A 19,084-nucleotide genomic window follows, 5' to 3' on the forward strand; every position below is an offset into this window, starting at 1 on the left:
TTGACTTAAATCAGAAAATTAAAAATAATTTAAAATCTCAATTAATGGTTAAACAATTTATATGTTTTCAATTTTTTTATTATTGAGGCCTTATAGAAACATTAATATTTCTTATGAAAAACATAAACTAAAAATAATTTTTTCTTTTCTTAAATTGGCTAAATAAATTTAATAATATTTAACTCTACATGCATAAATTGTAAAAAACATCACATTGTTACGAAATTCTGTTTTTAATTATCATACATTTAAATATTAATCTATAAATTTATCTATATAAATCTATGATAATTATAAATAATTAAATGTATTTTGTTGTTACTTACTTAATTAAATATTGTATATAAAGGTAATAGATACCTTTTTTAATCATTTATTGTTTTTCTTACTCGATACAAGGCACTAATTTTCTATAACTATTTTTTGGACGGCTTAGTTTCTATAGCCCTATTTCATCCATTTAATATAAAAAATACGTTTTTAATATTGCACTCTAGTATACGATTTTGATGATAGATGAATGACAACAATAAAAATATATATCTGTTTGAATAATAAAAAAAAACTGATAAACAACAATAAGTTCCCAAAAAAATTTTTTGTTCACATTCCGTCGTATAGTAGTTTTTCGGACTTAGAAAGTTGTCATCTGGTGTTTAATTTTTGTACGTACGCTTGTAACGAGACACATCGCATTTCGTAAAAGTACTGAAAATGGTAACGTCGTTTAATATCCTTGAGTTTTTGGACTGTTCGTTTGCCATCGTCTATAGTCTGTTCAGAAAAAAAAAATAATGCGTTCAATTTTTAGAACAGGTACTTATTCATAACAGACAATAGTTATTGAAATTAGGTATACTAAGATGAGATTCACAAATTAACATTATAATATTATTTTGTATCTGCTATTCTAGATATTCTTTTCGATATATATGTTTCACTTTTTTATAAACGATGCATAATAATTATTGAAATTTAAAAAGATTAAATTATATTTATTAACTGTTCTCTGTTAGGTGTTGATCACTATACTTTTTTTGTCAATTATTTTTCATTATCTAAAATAAAAATCATTAGAAAAGAATAAAAAATCTAAACTAGAATAAAATAGTAGAAATAAAAACAAAATAATGTACATAAATTATAAGCCCACACAATGATTAAATGTGTTTAAACCCACGCATAAATGCATAATTTAGATTAAAATATAATTTACGAATAGTCATTAAATATAATATATTATGCACTAACATTTTAAAACTTTGATTTGTTTTTGTTAATAAAAAGTGGGAATGATCTATACTTCATATATTAATTTTATTATTAGGTATTCAAATGGTGATCATATGTAAAATCTAAGAAATTGTTCAATATTATATTGTCTAAAACTAGATACATGTATGATATTAAATCTTTATACATCATACAAAAACTAAAAACAAAATAGTTTAATTCCAAAACAGTTAAGTGAATAAGAACTAAAAAAAAAAAAAAATCATAAACTGATAGTTTCAAAAAATAAATGCGTAAAGAAATACATCAAACTATTTGTTGTCTATATAATATTGTACTCACAGTGACAAAATACTCTAAAGTTAATAGTTTGTCAGTAGTGAATAATCGCAGATTAAGATCTTGTTTTTATCTAGTAATAAATTACTAGTCAATTCGAGGGAACTGCAATAATAAGTGTTTGGGAAGTTGTAGTTCTATACAATAATGTATATACTAAAAAAGCACTAAAATATAAATAAAATAGAATGAATAAAAAAACAATAAAAAGCAAAATTAAAATTCATATAATATACTATTTTTTTTTTAAAGGTACAATTTAATATAAATACAAAATTAGGCTGAAAAAGTTATTGTTGTTTTTTTTTTTTTTTAACTTGATAGGAATAATAATTTTACATTAAAAACCTTCTAGTACAAAGTACAAACTAAAAATTATTAAAAATAAAATGTATGCATGAAAATTAAAATTTCATTGAATAATTAATAAAATTATACTTACTTCAATGTGTCTTATCTGTTCAGCAGTCAGTTCGTAAACTCCATATACATATAAGTGATCACGTCGATTATTCTGGTCCATATTTTCAACAATGTAAATCAGAGATTGACAGTAGTCGTCGACGAAACCCAAAACTTTCCGACAGACGATCGTCAGCAATTGTTTTGTGTACCACATCATGTTGTCGTCGTCTTCAGCTTCTTGGCAATCTGTCAATAATAATAAAAGTAATTATAATAGCAATGATAATATAATATTCACTAATCTTACAAATTCCATACGTAGGTACAATACCATTATATTATGTATACATTATGACAATTACAAAATCTCAAATTGCAGTATTTCAATATTTGTTCAAAATACATATTTTATTTCAATTAATTTTAAATTAAAAAAAGAACTATACTGTTAGCATTGAATAAATAATTGGTCAATGGACGATATAATAGTGCTGTGTCACTTTGAAAATTTCAGACTGAAAGTACTGATCTTACATCATCAGAATTAACACTAAATATAAATATAGGTAACATAATAATAATTTGATACATTTTTTTTTTAATTCGTAAATTAATTACACTTTTTTACTTAAATAAATTAATTTATAAGATTTTGAATAATATCAAAAACTAGGGACGCTACTTTTTAAATATGCAATAATATCTTAAAATTTAATAAAAACGTGTAAACAAGAATTAAATTTACAATTTTCGTCAATTGTTAAGTCATGGTACATTCATAAATATAGTTTTTAATCGTCAATAGTAATAACATAATATTCATTTGAAATTGATAGTTTCTAGTTTTCATTTTTTATCTAAAGATATTATTTATATAATTGTAAAATTATATTCAACCGATTTTACTTAATTTTTGCGATACTTATAACACTACTTTTTATTACGAGATCTCACACGAATAAAACTTTGAGAATATATTTTTTACTGCGAGATTCTGAAAAAGTGTAAACGTTGTGTTAATTGTCAATGATGTTTTATCAACGTATCACCACCACCAACTAGTATTGTGATATTTGTTAATAATTTATGAATAATTAAAAATGATCATATAAATATTCAGTTTATAAGCTTCTGCATCGACGTGTTCATTTTAGTTTAATATTGAAGCTTGAGGAATAGAAAAATCAAAAATTAATTATAAATCATGATTAATGGTTCAACTCAATAAATAATAGCCTCATATTCAACTGTAATTAATCATCATTTATCACAAAAAAGTCAAAAGCGTTTCATGTGTATAGCTTTGAAAGTCGATTAAATAAGTAAAGTGCTTAAACGCATTGTGAAATTACTTAGATTAAAAAGTATAAGAGCGTATTGTTTAATAGTGTGTGCCTATTTTATCATCAAGTTTTATTTCGAAATAAACTTTATACTTAAACAGTAAAAACACGTGTTTAAAATAAACGTTTACTTTGTGTTTCAGTTTATATATTAACAAAAGAAAAATAAAAATTTAAAAAAAAGTAATTTTAAAATTGTTATAACTAAATTAAAATATCATACTAAAAAAAATTTATAAGTACTTAATTATTTTTTTCTTATATAAATCAGAATACAAAAGACCCATTTTTTTTATAAATTTATTTTACGTTTGAATCGTTTATTAATTAATATATATTAAGGGTGTGTATTTTATCTTATATTCCAGTATAATTATTAATCAACAAAATATGTCATATTTGACTATAAGTATATTTCAAAAATATAGTAAATAAATTCGAATTTATGTTAAAACAAATAATATAGTTTCATTTTTATATTTAAAATAATAATAAAGGGAAATAATATTTATTATAATTTTAAATTTGTAATACTTCTTCACATTAATAAAAACGTTGTCATTTTGCCATTTAATATGAAGCATTTATTTTTTATACATATTATATTTATTCTTTGAAGGTTTTTTCATAATGTTGACTCCTCTCTAATGACCCGTAAGTGGTAAAATAGATTAATAAATCAATAGTTATTCCAATATTTGAATCCGATGACAAATAGTTAAGGACGTCATAATAATAGTCAATATTTTACAGGACCTGCGTTCTGTTGCATTAATAATATCGATTACATACTGCAACTCGGACATTTTGTACTAATTACTATGATTTTGTATCTCACATGATGTACATGATGATATCATTAATCATTATAATTCAGTGGTTATCGTCATAGTAATAGCCAACTAATTATTAAAGGTTACTTACACCTATTATATTAATAAAAATTTACTTAAAAAATATTTTTAAGTTTATGCGAAGACATTAAAAATCTAATTCGAGGAATCGTCACTTTAAAAAATTTGAGAATTATTGCCAAATATACGACTCGGATACGTCTACTCCAGCGTATTGAGTCATGTATATATTTAAATTTTTATGGTTCGTTAATAAAAATAAAAATGACATTTAGCAAATCAAACATAATGTACACGGTTAAAATAAATAATAAAAGAATACAAATACGTAATTGTAACTCTTTTGCAGAATAATATGTACAAAAATAATATTACAAAAATATTTTAAATAGCTGTATTGAGTATACATATATTATAATTATAAGGGCAGCTGATATCCACGTAATGTGTATTCGTTCAGAACTGGTGCAGCGGTAAAAAAATCAAAACGCATATTCAAATGCAGCAGACGAAAAACGATGTGCTTCTTACCCGACAAGACGGAGTGCAACGTGTCTACCGGCCACTTGGCCACACCGTATTTGACGTACAGCACTTCGTAAGCGATCAAACGGCAGTATCGCTGCCCGTCGCAGTGATTACACTGGAAGTGGCCGTGTTTGCAGTCGACGTCGTCTTCGCTCGAGGCCGCCGCCGTCCACCGCAGCGCTTCGGCCACCTTAGTCCTCTTGCTCTCTATGAAGCTGTACATTATTCCCCGACACGCGTCCAACCTGCAGCCGTTGATCGTCTCATCAGCCCGCCGTTTCATCAGCTCCGCCATAGTTGTATCGCCCGCCGCGCCTGCGCACACTATAAAATGTATAAACATACACGTGATGCGTTATTATTAGGTCTTACGATTTTGTTCTTGAACATAGAAAATTAGATTTTAGGATAATATCAATATTATATTATATATAGGTACAATATACAAACTGTGTCACCCGACTCCGTCGAAAAAGAAAATTAATAATTGTAAATAGCACAGACTTTATTTTAAAAATGAGTTAAGTAAAAGGTTCCGTATACCTATCCTACAAATTTTTTGTTTCTGGAAAAAGAAACCAAATAGATGGCGCCACGAGTTTAATCCTACTTCACCGTATAATTTTCCAGAGCAGAAATTTTTTCAGTCGTATATGTAGCTTATGCAGATTAGGGGATCGAGGTATGTATGTAAAGTTTTTCGAAATCAAGTAAGTAGTACAGAGATTACCAAGTCGGTCTTTCCTACGCAGATCTACTCATAGGAGTTTTGTATCAACAATATTTTTTCCAAATAAGAAAAATTCATGGAATTTACCAAACTTGGTTAAAATTCAAGGCATGTTAGATTTATGCTAGAATATATGAATACATAATAGTATTATACAATTATAAAAGTTATATAAAATTTAAAATATTAACAGATATCGTTCCATAAAATACTCAGAAATACTATATAAGTTTTTAAAATTACAAATGTGTGTAATTTCCGTCGTAGCATAATATCTTACAAGTAATTACAGTAAAAATTCACTATGCTGAAAAGCATTAATGATTTTTTTTATTTGAAGTCTTTATAAAATAAAATGTTTTAATATTTTTTGTTGATTTTGCATTAAACTTTTTTAAATGACAACATTTTTTTTTTAATTTTTGTATCCAAAGTTTGTCTTTTGTTTTTTTGAGCATTTGGATACATACAATTTATAAATCAAATTTCGAACAACTATTTAATTATAAGTTTCATTAATTGGAGTGGAATTCTTAAGTACTATACTATATGGGATATAACATAATCTATTATAACATTCAAGTCGGTTAAAGCTATGAATAATACTATAATAGACATATTACTAAATTGAACAGTCATTAATTTGTGGATATAAGAGACATTCAAATATTATTATTTAATTTTCTAAATTCAATTTATGTTATTATTTTAAAGCAATAGTATTTTAAAAGTATATCTATCTAAAAAATATACTTACAAAAACTGAAATACTTTAAATTCATTCAATGGTACTATATAACAACGGATCACTGTGATCATAGAAGATTGAATTAGAGCAGAAGTGGATCCAGAATATATTTAAGGGGAAGGGAGGACAACTTGTATAAAATTTCAGCTAAAGTCTGATAAAAATATGTGTAAATATCTACTATGTCAACTAAGAAGGAAATATTATTATTAAAATTTTACATTTAGATTAGTAAAATAATTAGTATAATTAAGTTAAATTAGTTTTACATGATATATAATTGTTAATAATAAAATATAAAAATTGTATTTATTAAATTAAAAATCAAAGAACAAATTTAACGAAATTGTTTCGTATTTTTGATTTTTCAAATAAAACAATCACACATTGACGTTGATGATCGATGGTCACAGCGACTGTATGAGATTGTATCGTATGTTAATTAAATTTCTATTTTTACCAAAAAATTTGTTTTAATTAATTATTTATTTAATATAAATAGTAGGATGAAATAGCCGATTCAAATACCTAGTCCTACTATAAATAAATACAATATTTTATTACTAACATAAAATGTTTGATAAGATTAACATTTGATGGCAACCGATAAAAATGGACTTTACTGAAATGCAATCGCTGTAAGATAATGCGTTTTAATATTTATCATGTATAGTTAAATTTTTAATTATCGGACACTCTCAGACCTCAGTTACTGAAATTTTATCTGCTTTAAATGAAAAAATAAACTATATATGTATATCCAAAAAAATGATACGCAAATGTATATTTATTATCTATATTCAATATTATTTGTTTTTATACCTACTTATATATTATTATTTATTATTTAAAACAAGGTCAGTTACCAAGTGAGACAGCCATTTTCTACGACGAATAAGATAAACTATAAAAGAATAATAATATGTAAAATTTTTACTGTAACAAAATATTCTTAAATAATAATCACAATATAAGTTATCAACATTTAACCATGAAAGTGTCTGTTACTTAGAGTATCCTGCATTTAAAAATAAGTATTCCCATTTTTGAAAAAATGTCATATATTTTCTATTTATAGAGGTGTCTGTTAAGGGAGATTTCACTAAATTCATTTTGCTACCGAAAACAGATATTCTAAAATTCGTCAGTCTATAATGTAAGACTATCGCTCCTTGCTCCCCTTATTTGGATCCGCGTCAAAAGTTAAACTAGTATAGTGTACCTAGTCATTCTGCTGTAATTGTAGTACTAACCATAAAAATAGATTAAATTACGACCTATCGGTTATCAAACATTTTAAGTCTCTATGGTTTTCATTTTTTAATCAAAATAAAACAATGAAATCGATTTTATCAAAAACTAACTTTAATTACAATCTATTTATTTCTCTTATTATTTTTTTTTTTTTTAAATGCTTTAGTCTAATTATTTTTTGTAAATTATCAGGGATTGGTTTACTTAGAAATTCGAATTCTATAAACAAAATTAAATTTGTTACTATAAACAGCCTCCAGAGTTAAAAATTATTTTTATTGTTTCTAAAGGTGACGTAAGACGTAAAAATTAAATTATAAAGTACACACATCGTTGCAAAATTATAAAATACATTTTTTTGTGTAAAATAAAAACTATAGAAAAAAAATGTGATTTGAATAACTTTTATTTAAATTTATAAAATATATGAATTTAATGTATATTATTCAATTAATTAATCGATCATTCAAACCTTTTTTTTCATTATTATAAAAAAATCCTCGAATCACTACCTAATTATAATAATAGTTACAAATACTCATAAATTAAGCACTTAAAATAATTTTACTTTCAACGTGAATTTACAGCAGTTCATTTTATAACTTTATTATACCACACTATGTATTAACTATTTAGGCGAGTACGATGGTAGGACGTGCAACTCCAGGGAACGTAATTAACGCAGAAGTTTTCAAATTATTCATTTAGATTTAATGTTTTATCAAATTAAAAACTTTGAAAACTTTTATAAGTTTTGGTTGAATTTCAACTCCATTAAAGAAATATATTACATACTTACCTATATTTTACAAATTATTTTCAAAATATCTAATATACTATGCGGAGATATCTAATATATAGGTATTGACTTTTTATAACCGTACGTAAATACAGATCAAAATATTTTAGTTTTGACAAAAAAAAATTATTAAAAATATGCCGGGTTTTAATGCTTATTTTTATTTTTACGTAAAAAAATTATTACAAAAGTAATTTGCAACCAAATATTTTTAATTATAATATAGACCGAGAAATCAACTGAGAAAATGCTAATAATGTTGCTAAACAATTTAGTTTTTTGAGTTTTTTCCTTAAAACGAATATATTATTTTCTCAGTATGATATGAATAAATCCTTTAATATTTGAAAACTTTAGAGCCTCAATTAGACTTTTCCAGCTGTTTTTATTTCCCTGACTCGAACGCCAACTCTATAAGCTCACTTTCACATAAAAATTATAAAACAAAAAACGGAGAACACTAGACTGTATCTTATTATACAAATCGATTTGAAAATTTAAAAGTTTATATAATAAATTATTATTACATAATGAAAACCATAAATGGGAATATCTCTCAGTTGTTTATTTGTTCATTTCGACTTACATTGTATTTTTAGAATATTTCAATTTTTTAACTACATCACAGAACAAAAACACTACACTAAATCATATTAACTGTGTGAATAACTTATACATACAATAAACTATAGTGGCTTCCTTATATACCATCTTCTAAGGAATCTAAATACTTAGATATTATACAGTATACATATCAGTACCTTTAGGATACATATTTGTACTTCGTAGAATATATACACTGTATACATCATACAGCAGTATTTACTAAACTACAAACGACAAAAAGATAAATTTTAAAGAAAAATGTTTTTCTTTTTTTTAATAATCTATGTAAATTGTTATGTTTTATAGTATAAATTATTTTAAATAGATATCACTTCATAAAATTATACTATATTATATATAATAAAAAAATTATAGTTTAAATACTATCGACTATTTTACTGTCAATTTTTAATAAATTAATAATTATATGAATAAATATTTAAAAATATGAAATATATACTATCAAAAACAAAAATTTAAAATACATCTCTGATCATTGTGTTAAAGATCGTTTAAGGTACAGATGTACAATATTATATGTTTTTTTTAAATTTTCAGTTTTCTAAGGAAATAAGTATATTTTTAAAATTTTAGTTCAGTAAAAATTACGAGAAATAATAATTGTTTATAAATGTAAAAAATTGTTTTTACCTGTAGCCATGAAATAATGATATTGCCTCATCCACACTTCTGCTACACTTGCAAACTTTTTATATGCAGCAATCCAATCCAATTGAATTGCATACATGAATCCTAACTCATGTAAACACATTGTTTTCATACTTATAAAAGAATTGTCAACTAAAACTGTTGATCCAATTTCGTACGCTTGTATCGATTGTTCTAAATCACCCTACGAGTATAAATTTACTGACACAGTCAAAATTTATTGAACATTTTATTAATTAAATAAAGTTATGCACAGTCATGAAAAATTAAAGCTAATGACCTCTGTATTAGTTTACATATTTTTACAAACCTTGAGATAAAGCGATCGCCCGATAAAGTACTGCAGAGTTGTTGAGTTTTGGAATTCTTCGGGCGGATTATTAATTAATTGTTCTGATTCCTTGACATAGATTTCATTTTCTCGAGACTGGGGACCGTCGAACAAGTAATCTGTGTTTCCCATCATGTAATACCATGACAGGATCAACCTAATAAATACTTAAAAATCATCTAGGCGCTTACAATTAAGCAGTAGAGACGTCTTCAGAATTTAGTACCACAATGTCTTCATTTATCATTATTCATTATAAAAACCAGAAAAATGAATTTTATTTTATATAGGTAATATAGGTAGTTTAATTAAATAGAAAAAATAAATTAAATTAATTAAAGTGGGTAAATTCTATTATTAAAGAATAATATCATAACAGCGTTCAGTATACCTACAAAAAGCAGAGCTTTCTAACTCTTTGTTACAAATTGGTGAATATAAATAACAAAATTAATAAAAAAAAAAAAAAATTATGATTAAATTATAAAATATTTTATGTGTAAGTATCTATGTAATATGCTCATATAAAAAGAGCCACCCGGGGTTATTGTCAACTCTAAGATCCTTTAAAAAGGTCTTTATAGTATTTTTAATACTTATATAGAACGAGGTTTTAAGTACGCTCAACTTATTGTGTGCTTAAATTTTAAGTTTATTTTTAAATTATAATTTTTTGGATTTTTTATTTAACTTAAAATAGTCTAAAACCTTTTCTAAAATATTGTTTACATTATTTAAGAACTTTTTTACATGCGACTATTTTACCAAGATTATATTTTGATTTTACAAACCACTATATATGTATAATAGAAAGCTATACGCATCACATTATATACAAAAACAATACATTTTAAACCTAGATATAGCATTGATTTTTAATTTTAAAAATCATCCTGTATGTACATTGTACATAAATTAAAATGCAATATTATTGAAATATCAATCTGTTATGCATAATATGTTTCATGTGTGTTATCTTAATGAGTTCTAGTATTGATTTTATAATAAATTATAAAATCAATAGTTATAGACCACTGTGATATATGTATTAAATTTGAAATTAATGATAAATGTATGAAATAAAATGATTCTAAGCGAAAGAAACGTCTATTATTCTATTATTTTCAAGGATATTATTTATTTTATATTTTATTCATATTTATTAATCTGATTTTAATTAGATAAGTGGAACTAATAGTAGGTTTCTTACTAAATTACAATAAAAAAAAATCCCATTTTGAATTACGTATATATTCTCATTTTACCCTGGTTTTTTTTAGTTTAGAAATTTTGAAGTGTAGTACTGGGATTATTCTACTTTTGATTCTCAAAGTATTATAAACTATATATCAAATTCAAATTAGTCACCATAAATTGTTATCAGTATTTAAGATTAAACTAAATTTTCTACTTCAAAAGTAAAAATAAAAAGTGTTTATACAAACACATATCCTGTATGTATGTTAAATATCTGCCCTGAGTACCTATCTAGTAATTTTTTAGTTAAAAATAAAAATGTTAACGTTATAATTACCATGCCAACGGTGCGTGTACGTCAGGTCCATTTTTGGCAAACGTTAAAGCGTCTAGACCGGTTTGGCGATTTCCACGAAAACCTAACATTCCAATTAGAGGGATCATCATTGGTGAAACTAATGATAAAATCAAATTAAAAGCACCGTATCCCACACTGACCGCTGCCATTAATCTAACTATGTCTTTAGACATACCATTTGCTACACTGTAAGAAAAACAACAATATTTAACTGAACTCAAACATATTATTATGATTAATTTAAAAATTAACTTTGTATCAAATTTAAAATCGTTGAGAAGAATTATTTTTTTTACGGTAATATAAGTTAGTTAAACAAATTAGTGATAATCACTGTAGTAAGTATTTAATATACCTACTGGTAAATAGTAATAAAAATTACAATATAAAGTAAAAGTACCTATTATACTATATAGTAGACTAAACAGGCGAGTTTTAGACATCATATTATACAGAATAGGTTTAGAAAATGATTCTTGTTTTCGTGAACTGCGAGCAATATATATTATTTTAAGAAATGTATGAAATTTTTAATTATTGAAGAAAACTACCTACACTGTTTAATATAATTTTGGCCCGGTTCACGATAATCACTGTTGAATAATATAAATAAATTATTGTACGTATACCCGTCTTGACGAATCGTTTCAAACGATGTGGTAGCCGAGCGATACATACGACTTCCTACGTTCGACGTCGAAGCCAACGAGGTGGCAGATGAAGATTGTCTGCGTTTCAAAACCGGCGGCCACCGCGGAGCGTTTTCGTCTGATGCACACAACAAAGTAAAAAAAAAAAATGCTCGTGAATGAGGTGTTCCCCAATGGGTATTACATAGGTATTAGGTATATAAGTCACGGTTATCAGCTATTAAAATTAAATAACCGTGGTATACGTATATCGAGTAAAAATCGTGGTTAACTTGCTGACCGGGGTCCAGTTCGTACAGGGTGCGGTAGACGTCCAGTATAGAGGCGTAACACTGCTGATACATTTTCCAGGCACGTCGCAGTGTGTAAACCGTTTTAGCGGTAGCCATATGACCGACGTTATATCCGTTCACTATCTTGACGACCATCAGTCCGACTATGCATAAGGTGACGTCAGCCAGCGCAATCTGTCCGTCGTAGTAGTCGACGCCCGTGGCGGTGACGGAAGAAAATTGTAGTTTTCGCCTGACCAACCCCAACCAACCACCATCGTCCAACATTGCGCCGCACCGCGCTTCAAATCGCTTGAACTCGGCCTGCGCGGATTCCAGTCGTGACTTTTCCGGCGCTTGGATAGCCGTCTACGGGAAACCCAGACACGTTAGAAGAAACGTAAACATCAACGCCCGCTAAGCAATATGAACGTTCCCCAGGTCATTTACTACATTATTTTATTAGTAAATTAATATTATCATGATACCTACATTAAAAGTATACCTGCAGATCATACATGTTTGGTCTTTTGAGGATTTTGTCTACTACTTTTTGAAAGTGTATTTAACGAATTTTTTTTCAGATTTAATTCTGTTTATCAATGAAATATACAAATTGCTTAAGATGAAATTATTTAAAATATTTAGATACTCGTTGACTAATTAAAACAATTACTTACTTACCAGGTTTCAATTATTATAAAATTTGGTCTTACTGTATGAAAAATATTTCTTTGAACTTGAATTAATTTTCCAATCGTGTATTATAATTTATTGTTATTAAAATAAAATCTTTCAATTAGATCCAAATAACGGAAAAAAAAAATGTATTGAATACAATTCAACTATAATTGAACTAAATCGCACATAAAATTAAAAAAAACCATTTGTTATATTAAATTTTATATTTTTAATGGTTATAAACTACAATGAATATCGTTTACTTTTATTTAAACTTTATTAGAATAGTTAATAATATATACGTATTATGATAGGACAGTTAAATATCGATTGTTTTACTATAAGGTAATTTACTAGTAGGTACTATAATATGATATGGAATTCAAAAACAAAAAATGTACAGGGAAAGAACGATTAGTTACATCATCAATTAATGATAAAAATAAAATACTCTACGAAGAAAAAATATAAAAGGTAAATAAATAGTAACTTCGAGAACATACTTATTAAAAAAGAAAAAAAAAATGTATCATAAAAATTACTGACCAGTAATAAAATGAAGCATTTGCCGCTTGCAATATGAAGGTCATTCTCTTGTCGGTTTAGTAAAGCTTCGGAATTGGCTAAGTTATTAACATTTTTTATCAACATCCACACTGCTTTTCTGCATATTCTCCAAGTAGGTTCATTGTTTGAGGACATACCAAATAACAGCAACCAAGTTCGTCTAAAATAACAAACATAACATAATGTTTTATATAGTAATTTGATGTGAAAGCCAAATAATACACATTTATCCGTTCATCTGTCAACGATTTAAACATAAAGCAAGTAGGTCTTATAATAACCCCTTACAATAATAAACATCATTTGTAACTTAGTATTGTTATTGATTGTCATGCAAATTTTAGTTTTATAAACTTATGGTACAATACAATATTATTTTATATTTATCATTTAATTATCAAACTACTATATTGATTTTAAATAATATTAAGCTTTTTTATGTTGGTTCAGTTGGTTGTAAATCATTTTTTAAAGGATATAGCCACATAGGCTACGTGCTACGTAGTATACACCAAAGGTTAGCATGGGTTAAAAACTGGTCAATCACAACACAATTTTTATCCGATCATTACCACCTTTCAAATGTTTACAACTTTTTTTTTTTTTTTTACCAAAGTATCTACAACTGACTCAATTCCTGTCCCCTGATAATTAAGTAGTGAAATAAGAATTCATTCATATCTCTTTGATTTTTATCGTAATGTACAATTTTCTTAAAATAAACAATTTACATTTCAGGCGATGTCGGTTAATACAACTAGTCTTTGTTTACAATGAGTGTAACGCTTAGAGAACACAGTATGACCCGAAAATTACACATCATATTTATATGACACGTGGCTAACAAACGTTGAATGTATTCATAATATTAAAATACTACGTAAAATATTGCTGTGTTTTGTAAGAATGTTATATTTTGCAATCATTTTTTATACATTTTCAATATAACAAACGAAGTAACATGATACTTACTACGATAAACTGTGATTTTTAATCAAAGGACACGTGTAAGTTGTTAAAATAAATCGTGCGTCAGCAGGATGTAAGGAAATAATATGGATTATTATAGTTACCTAGTGTTTGGGCGACCCCACATGTAGTACGTAAATACATTTTTTCAAAGATTTGATTCATTACGAAAATTAAAGACATTATGTATAGTTAATAATAAATTGCTATAATTATTACAGTATACAAGTAATTTATTGTAACAAAGGAACCAATAGGCTATAACAAAAGTCAAAAATCAAGTAAATAAAATGGTTTAAAAATAATCGAAAAAAATTGTTTTTAACAAAATTCAGGTAATCAAAAATACTAGGAACAGTTATTGGACGATTTACCCACCCACGACCCATAAGTTTACTGTATCTATGATTAATTATCTCTTTTTCCTATTTTGTTATAATATGTAAATTATATAGATTTTTAGGTAATTTATTTTAATAAAAAAATAATATCAAACAAAAAATATTATTTCAACTTTATTAAAAAAATTATACATTTTATTCAGATTTAATATTTATTATGTATAACTATAGTTTCTAAGTATGAGTTGATTGGTTATTTTATTCTTCATATAATAGGAGATATTATTTGTATTTCTAATCGCTAAATAAATAATATTAAATGATAAACTTAAAAAAATATAATATACTTTTATTACCTATAGGTGTAATACGCATAGGTATTTACTCATTGGTTTTAAATAATTGACTTATTTCGTGTAATATTTATTTTATTGAACTCAGGATAATATTAACCGAAATAAAAACTTCAAATATTCCACTATTAATTATACTTATAACTGTGTATACATAATGCAGTTTTAAACATTTTTAGACTAAATTTAAGCTATACTAAACCTAGAATTTATTATTCACATTATTTTACGATACGTTGGTTGTGATTTATATAAGCTTGTTATACTATACAATATTATCCAACCAATTGTACTAATAAAATACACTACATAATAATAATAGTAATAATATAAGTATAGTTTATATTAAACGGTAATGCAATTAATTGTTATTAATAATAGGTGCTAATTCATTCATCTCCTTTGCTTGGAATCATTTTTTGCACATATAGGTATAGTGATTTTTGTATAAATACAATTTTAATGTTTAAATTAAATTATCTAATGCATAACCACATATAACTTGTCTAATCAATGGTTCAAAGCTCAATGGCGAGACACCTATTCAAAACTTACTACCTTTATAATAAAGCTAGTTTTTATATTTATTCAATAAACATTATGTAAAATATTTTATCTAATAACTAAATGCTTTGTCAGTTGTCAGGAAATTAAATACTACTATATGTAGCAATTACCAATGTAACATATCTTAATTTATAAATATTGAATAGTTTTTGGTTGGTCATTTAGAGGTATAAGATGGTCTTAATAAGGTACAATTATAAAAAACTATCGTCTAAAAAGAGATCAATTAAATATTTTTAACTTTCGTATATTTTTTTGCATCATTTTAAAATTGGCTTTGCATTTACGGTCAATCAAATCGTTCAAATGAGAAGTGTTTGATTTAATGTCCCACATACTGAAATCGTTTCATTTTTCCTTTACTGCCTAATAAGTTATAGATACGTAATAAAATAAAATAAATTATTAATTATAATTGGTAGCTGGTAGATATTAATATACTTATATTTTAAAAATGGGGTAAGTAACCGGAATAATTTGCAATACCTTTACACCATTTCATAATGTGTATCTTTACAGAACTGCCAGTATCCACAATAAAACGAATACATAATTAACGAAATCAATAAACCTTTAAGGACAAATAAAGTACTTTAATCGATTATATTATAAACTATTTAACTATATTTTATTAATATGGCTTTAAGCACATTTTGCTAACATACAGACTACCGACCATTTTTATAGTTAATTAAAACAAAATATTATTTATTTATTTGTAATTTAAAGTGTAGTTCATGTAAATTTTTATAATTTAAAACAATAATGGAAATTCAAAAATGTGAATTTATTGTATCATATAAATACATAATGCTTATCGTATTATTTAGTATATCATCAAAGGTACATACTATACAAAGTCAATTAATCTTGGGTGACAAAGAAAAATAACTATAGTAGTATGGAAATACATAATACATTTTTTAATACATAGTTTCGTTATAATTTTCCATATATTATTATATCAGAAAATATTTGAGGGATGGAAATCTGAAGAGTAATTTTGGCAAAGTTTACAAAATCGAGTTATAGATTGATTTTTAAGGAAAAAATGTTGAGAATTGGGGTCATCAAAATTTATCAAAACGCACTGTTTTCCCGTTCCCAATCAAATTCGTATTTAAAATGACAGTTTAATTTAAAATGAACTTCTTATATGCATAAAAAAAAGTATTTAGAAAAATTAAAACGTTCTTTTGTAAATATTTAGTGTTAATAAAAACATGTGGTTGAGATGTAATAATTAATAACTATGAATGTAATTATTTTTTTTTTACATTGAACACGAAGTGTAGTACTATGCAGTACACACCAAGGGTCATCAAATTTTAAATTTGCTCGCGAACAAATTTTATCCGGCCCGCATTAAATAACATAATATTATACTACGAAAACATTATAAATGTTATTGTATTTGTAATCAATTTTAATTTTAATTTTTTTATTTATTTGTAATATTATTGAATAATTTTCTATCTTTATTGTATTTATAATAAAAAGTTAATTTTATGAATTTTTATTTAAAATATTTTAAAATATTTGTAATATTAACTATGTTCTTAATGTTTACAAACAATAGTAAATAATAAATAAAATAAAAAATAATGTTTTCATTACATCAAATTTTAAAATAATACTTAAGATATGTTAAAAATATGTAAATTCTTGATGTGGATTTTTAAAAATATTTATTGGTGACCCCTGGTATACACTATTATAAACAAACCTAAAGTTGTGTTAATTACCAACTTGCAGTCTGCAGAATATAATAGCTATGTATAATAAATAATAAAATATAATAATGCAGTATAATTAACTGCAAGGTAGTACTGAACACGTGTCTTGCAACTTGCATTTACTATAATGAACTTTAAGTTATAGATTTAAATAATTGCAACACTCGAGCTGTATTGTATCTATACATTTGATTCGGTAATTTATGAGTATAACAAAAAATATACTTATTAAACGTGTTTTTGTTAGTTACCGATATTATCAGTAGGTTTGTCATTAGTCATTACATAATAATTCAACGTAATCCATTAACTTATCCGGTGACTGCGAAATTAAATGTTAATTCTTTTTTATTTTAAAGCTAAATAAAAAGTTAAAATGTTAATAATATGGTTACAATATTAGGCAATAGTAAATTTTTCTATTTATGAGTACTGTAGATAACTGAAAAGGATATTTTAAAATTCGAATTAAAATATACACGAGTTTATACATAGTTATGCATGAAATATTAAAATAGTAACTAACGTTACCCTACAAACTGCCGTATATACCAATAAATATATACATAAATTTAACATACTTACTTGAACGAGGATCGTCAACACAGCTGTAATAAATATGACGTTGAAAATACCGCGATTGTCTCATGGACGTTGGATTTTAGAGGCGCTTGTCGTAATCATGATGCACACAGTTATTTAATTACCCATTATAATAGATATTGTGTTTATTTGATGTTACAAAATATAATTATCAATTTATATTGTATAAAATAATAATATAGGTCGGACCGCGATATACACGCGCGGAAACGACGAATTGTTTAATGACCGGACGTGGTCGCAAAACTGAACTCCAAAACGGCTTTTGCTGCCGACCGCGGCGTCACGCCACGCGGATACGTAATAAAATAAAAAAAAAAAACGTGCAATAAAAACCACCACCACCGAATCGTTGAACTCGGTGATGAGGAAGCAATAGGGGATGTGTGCACGTAAAAGCGCGTGCGATGGAATCGATTATTCCCATTTCCCATGACCTTGTTTTTAAAAACACGCGCCAGCATGTCCACACACATACATAAGTACACTGCAGTACACACTATATTTACGTATGCGTGTATGCATTATCCATCTGTCGAACGGTCGTAAGAATATGAAGCACTTTTTTGGATTCACGCGGCAGTCGTTGTATTATAATAATATTACATTAAATAGTGCCTACTGTCTATACATTATGAAACGCAGAAGAGTCATACGTACTTATGTTATATTATAATATTGTACGGAAAATGTAAGTATCTATAAACAATATTATATAGAGGTAGGTACTACACAGAATGTTATATAGGTACTGAGGTAATTAATTGACAAATAAAGGTATACCACGTCGTTTATGTAGTCATTTATTATATTATAGTTATTATTTTAAACTATATATTTATACGATGCAATATAAACAAAATACTGATTATACATATTATATTTTAATAATTTACGATTTTATTTATAAGTTTCGTGGTAAGGTGAGGCATGTCAAACTAGAAGAATATC

General features: G+C 25.7%; 1 protein-coding gene across 1 annotated transcript; it reads right to left on the reverse strand.

The window, feature by feature from the left end:
- Positions 1–322: 322 nt before the first annotated feature.
- Positions 323–18,362, reverse strand: LOC112599463 (tetratricopeptide repeat protein 39C-like). Its single transcript, XM_025346381.1, has 10 exons — positions 18,112–18,362; positions 13,544–13,724; positions 12,325–12,685; positions 12,024–12,162; positions 11,374–11,580; positions 9,819–9,996; positions 9,491–9,692; positions 4,706–5,026; positions 2,015–2,223; positions 323–774 (listed from the first exon to the last, which is right to left on the reverse strand). Exons 1-10 carry the CDS (start codon positions 18,177–18,179, stop codon positions 646–648), a joined length of 1,995 nt encoding a protein of 664 aa, XP_025202166.1. The 5' UTR covers positions 18,180–18,362; the 3' UTR covers positions 323–645.
- Between the last annotated feature and the right edge of the window lie 722 nt (positions 18,363–19,084).

This window comes from Melanaphis sacchari, unplaced genomic scaffold (assembly GCF_002803265.2).
Source record: "Melanaphis sacchari strain LSU unplaced genomic scaffold, SCAv2.0 Contig0_pilon_pilon, whole genome shotgun sequence".
Classification (NCBI taxonomy): domain Eukaryota; kingdom Metazoa; phylum Arthropoda; class Insecta; order Hemiptera; family Aphididae; genus Melanaphis; species Melanaphis sacchari.

What these genes read in the sequence shown, in the direction of transcription:
- LOC112599463 (XM_025346381.1), bottom strand. Translation starts at nt 18,179, where the DNA reads ATGAGACAATCGCGGTATTTTCAACGTCATATTTATTACAGCTGTGTT. An exon ending in GAAACGATTCGTCAAGACGG is followed by an intron (nt 11,581 to 12,023) that starts GTATACGTACAA and finishes TTTTTCTTACAG; the next exon opens with TGTAGCAAATGGTATGTCTA. An exon ending in AACAGATAAGACACATTGAA is followed by an intron (nt 775 to 2,014) that starts GTAAGTATAATT and finishes TTTTCTGAACAG; the next exon opens with ACTATAGACGATGGCAAACG.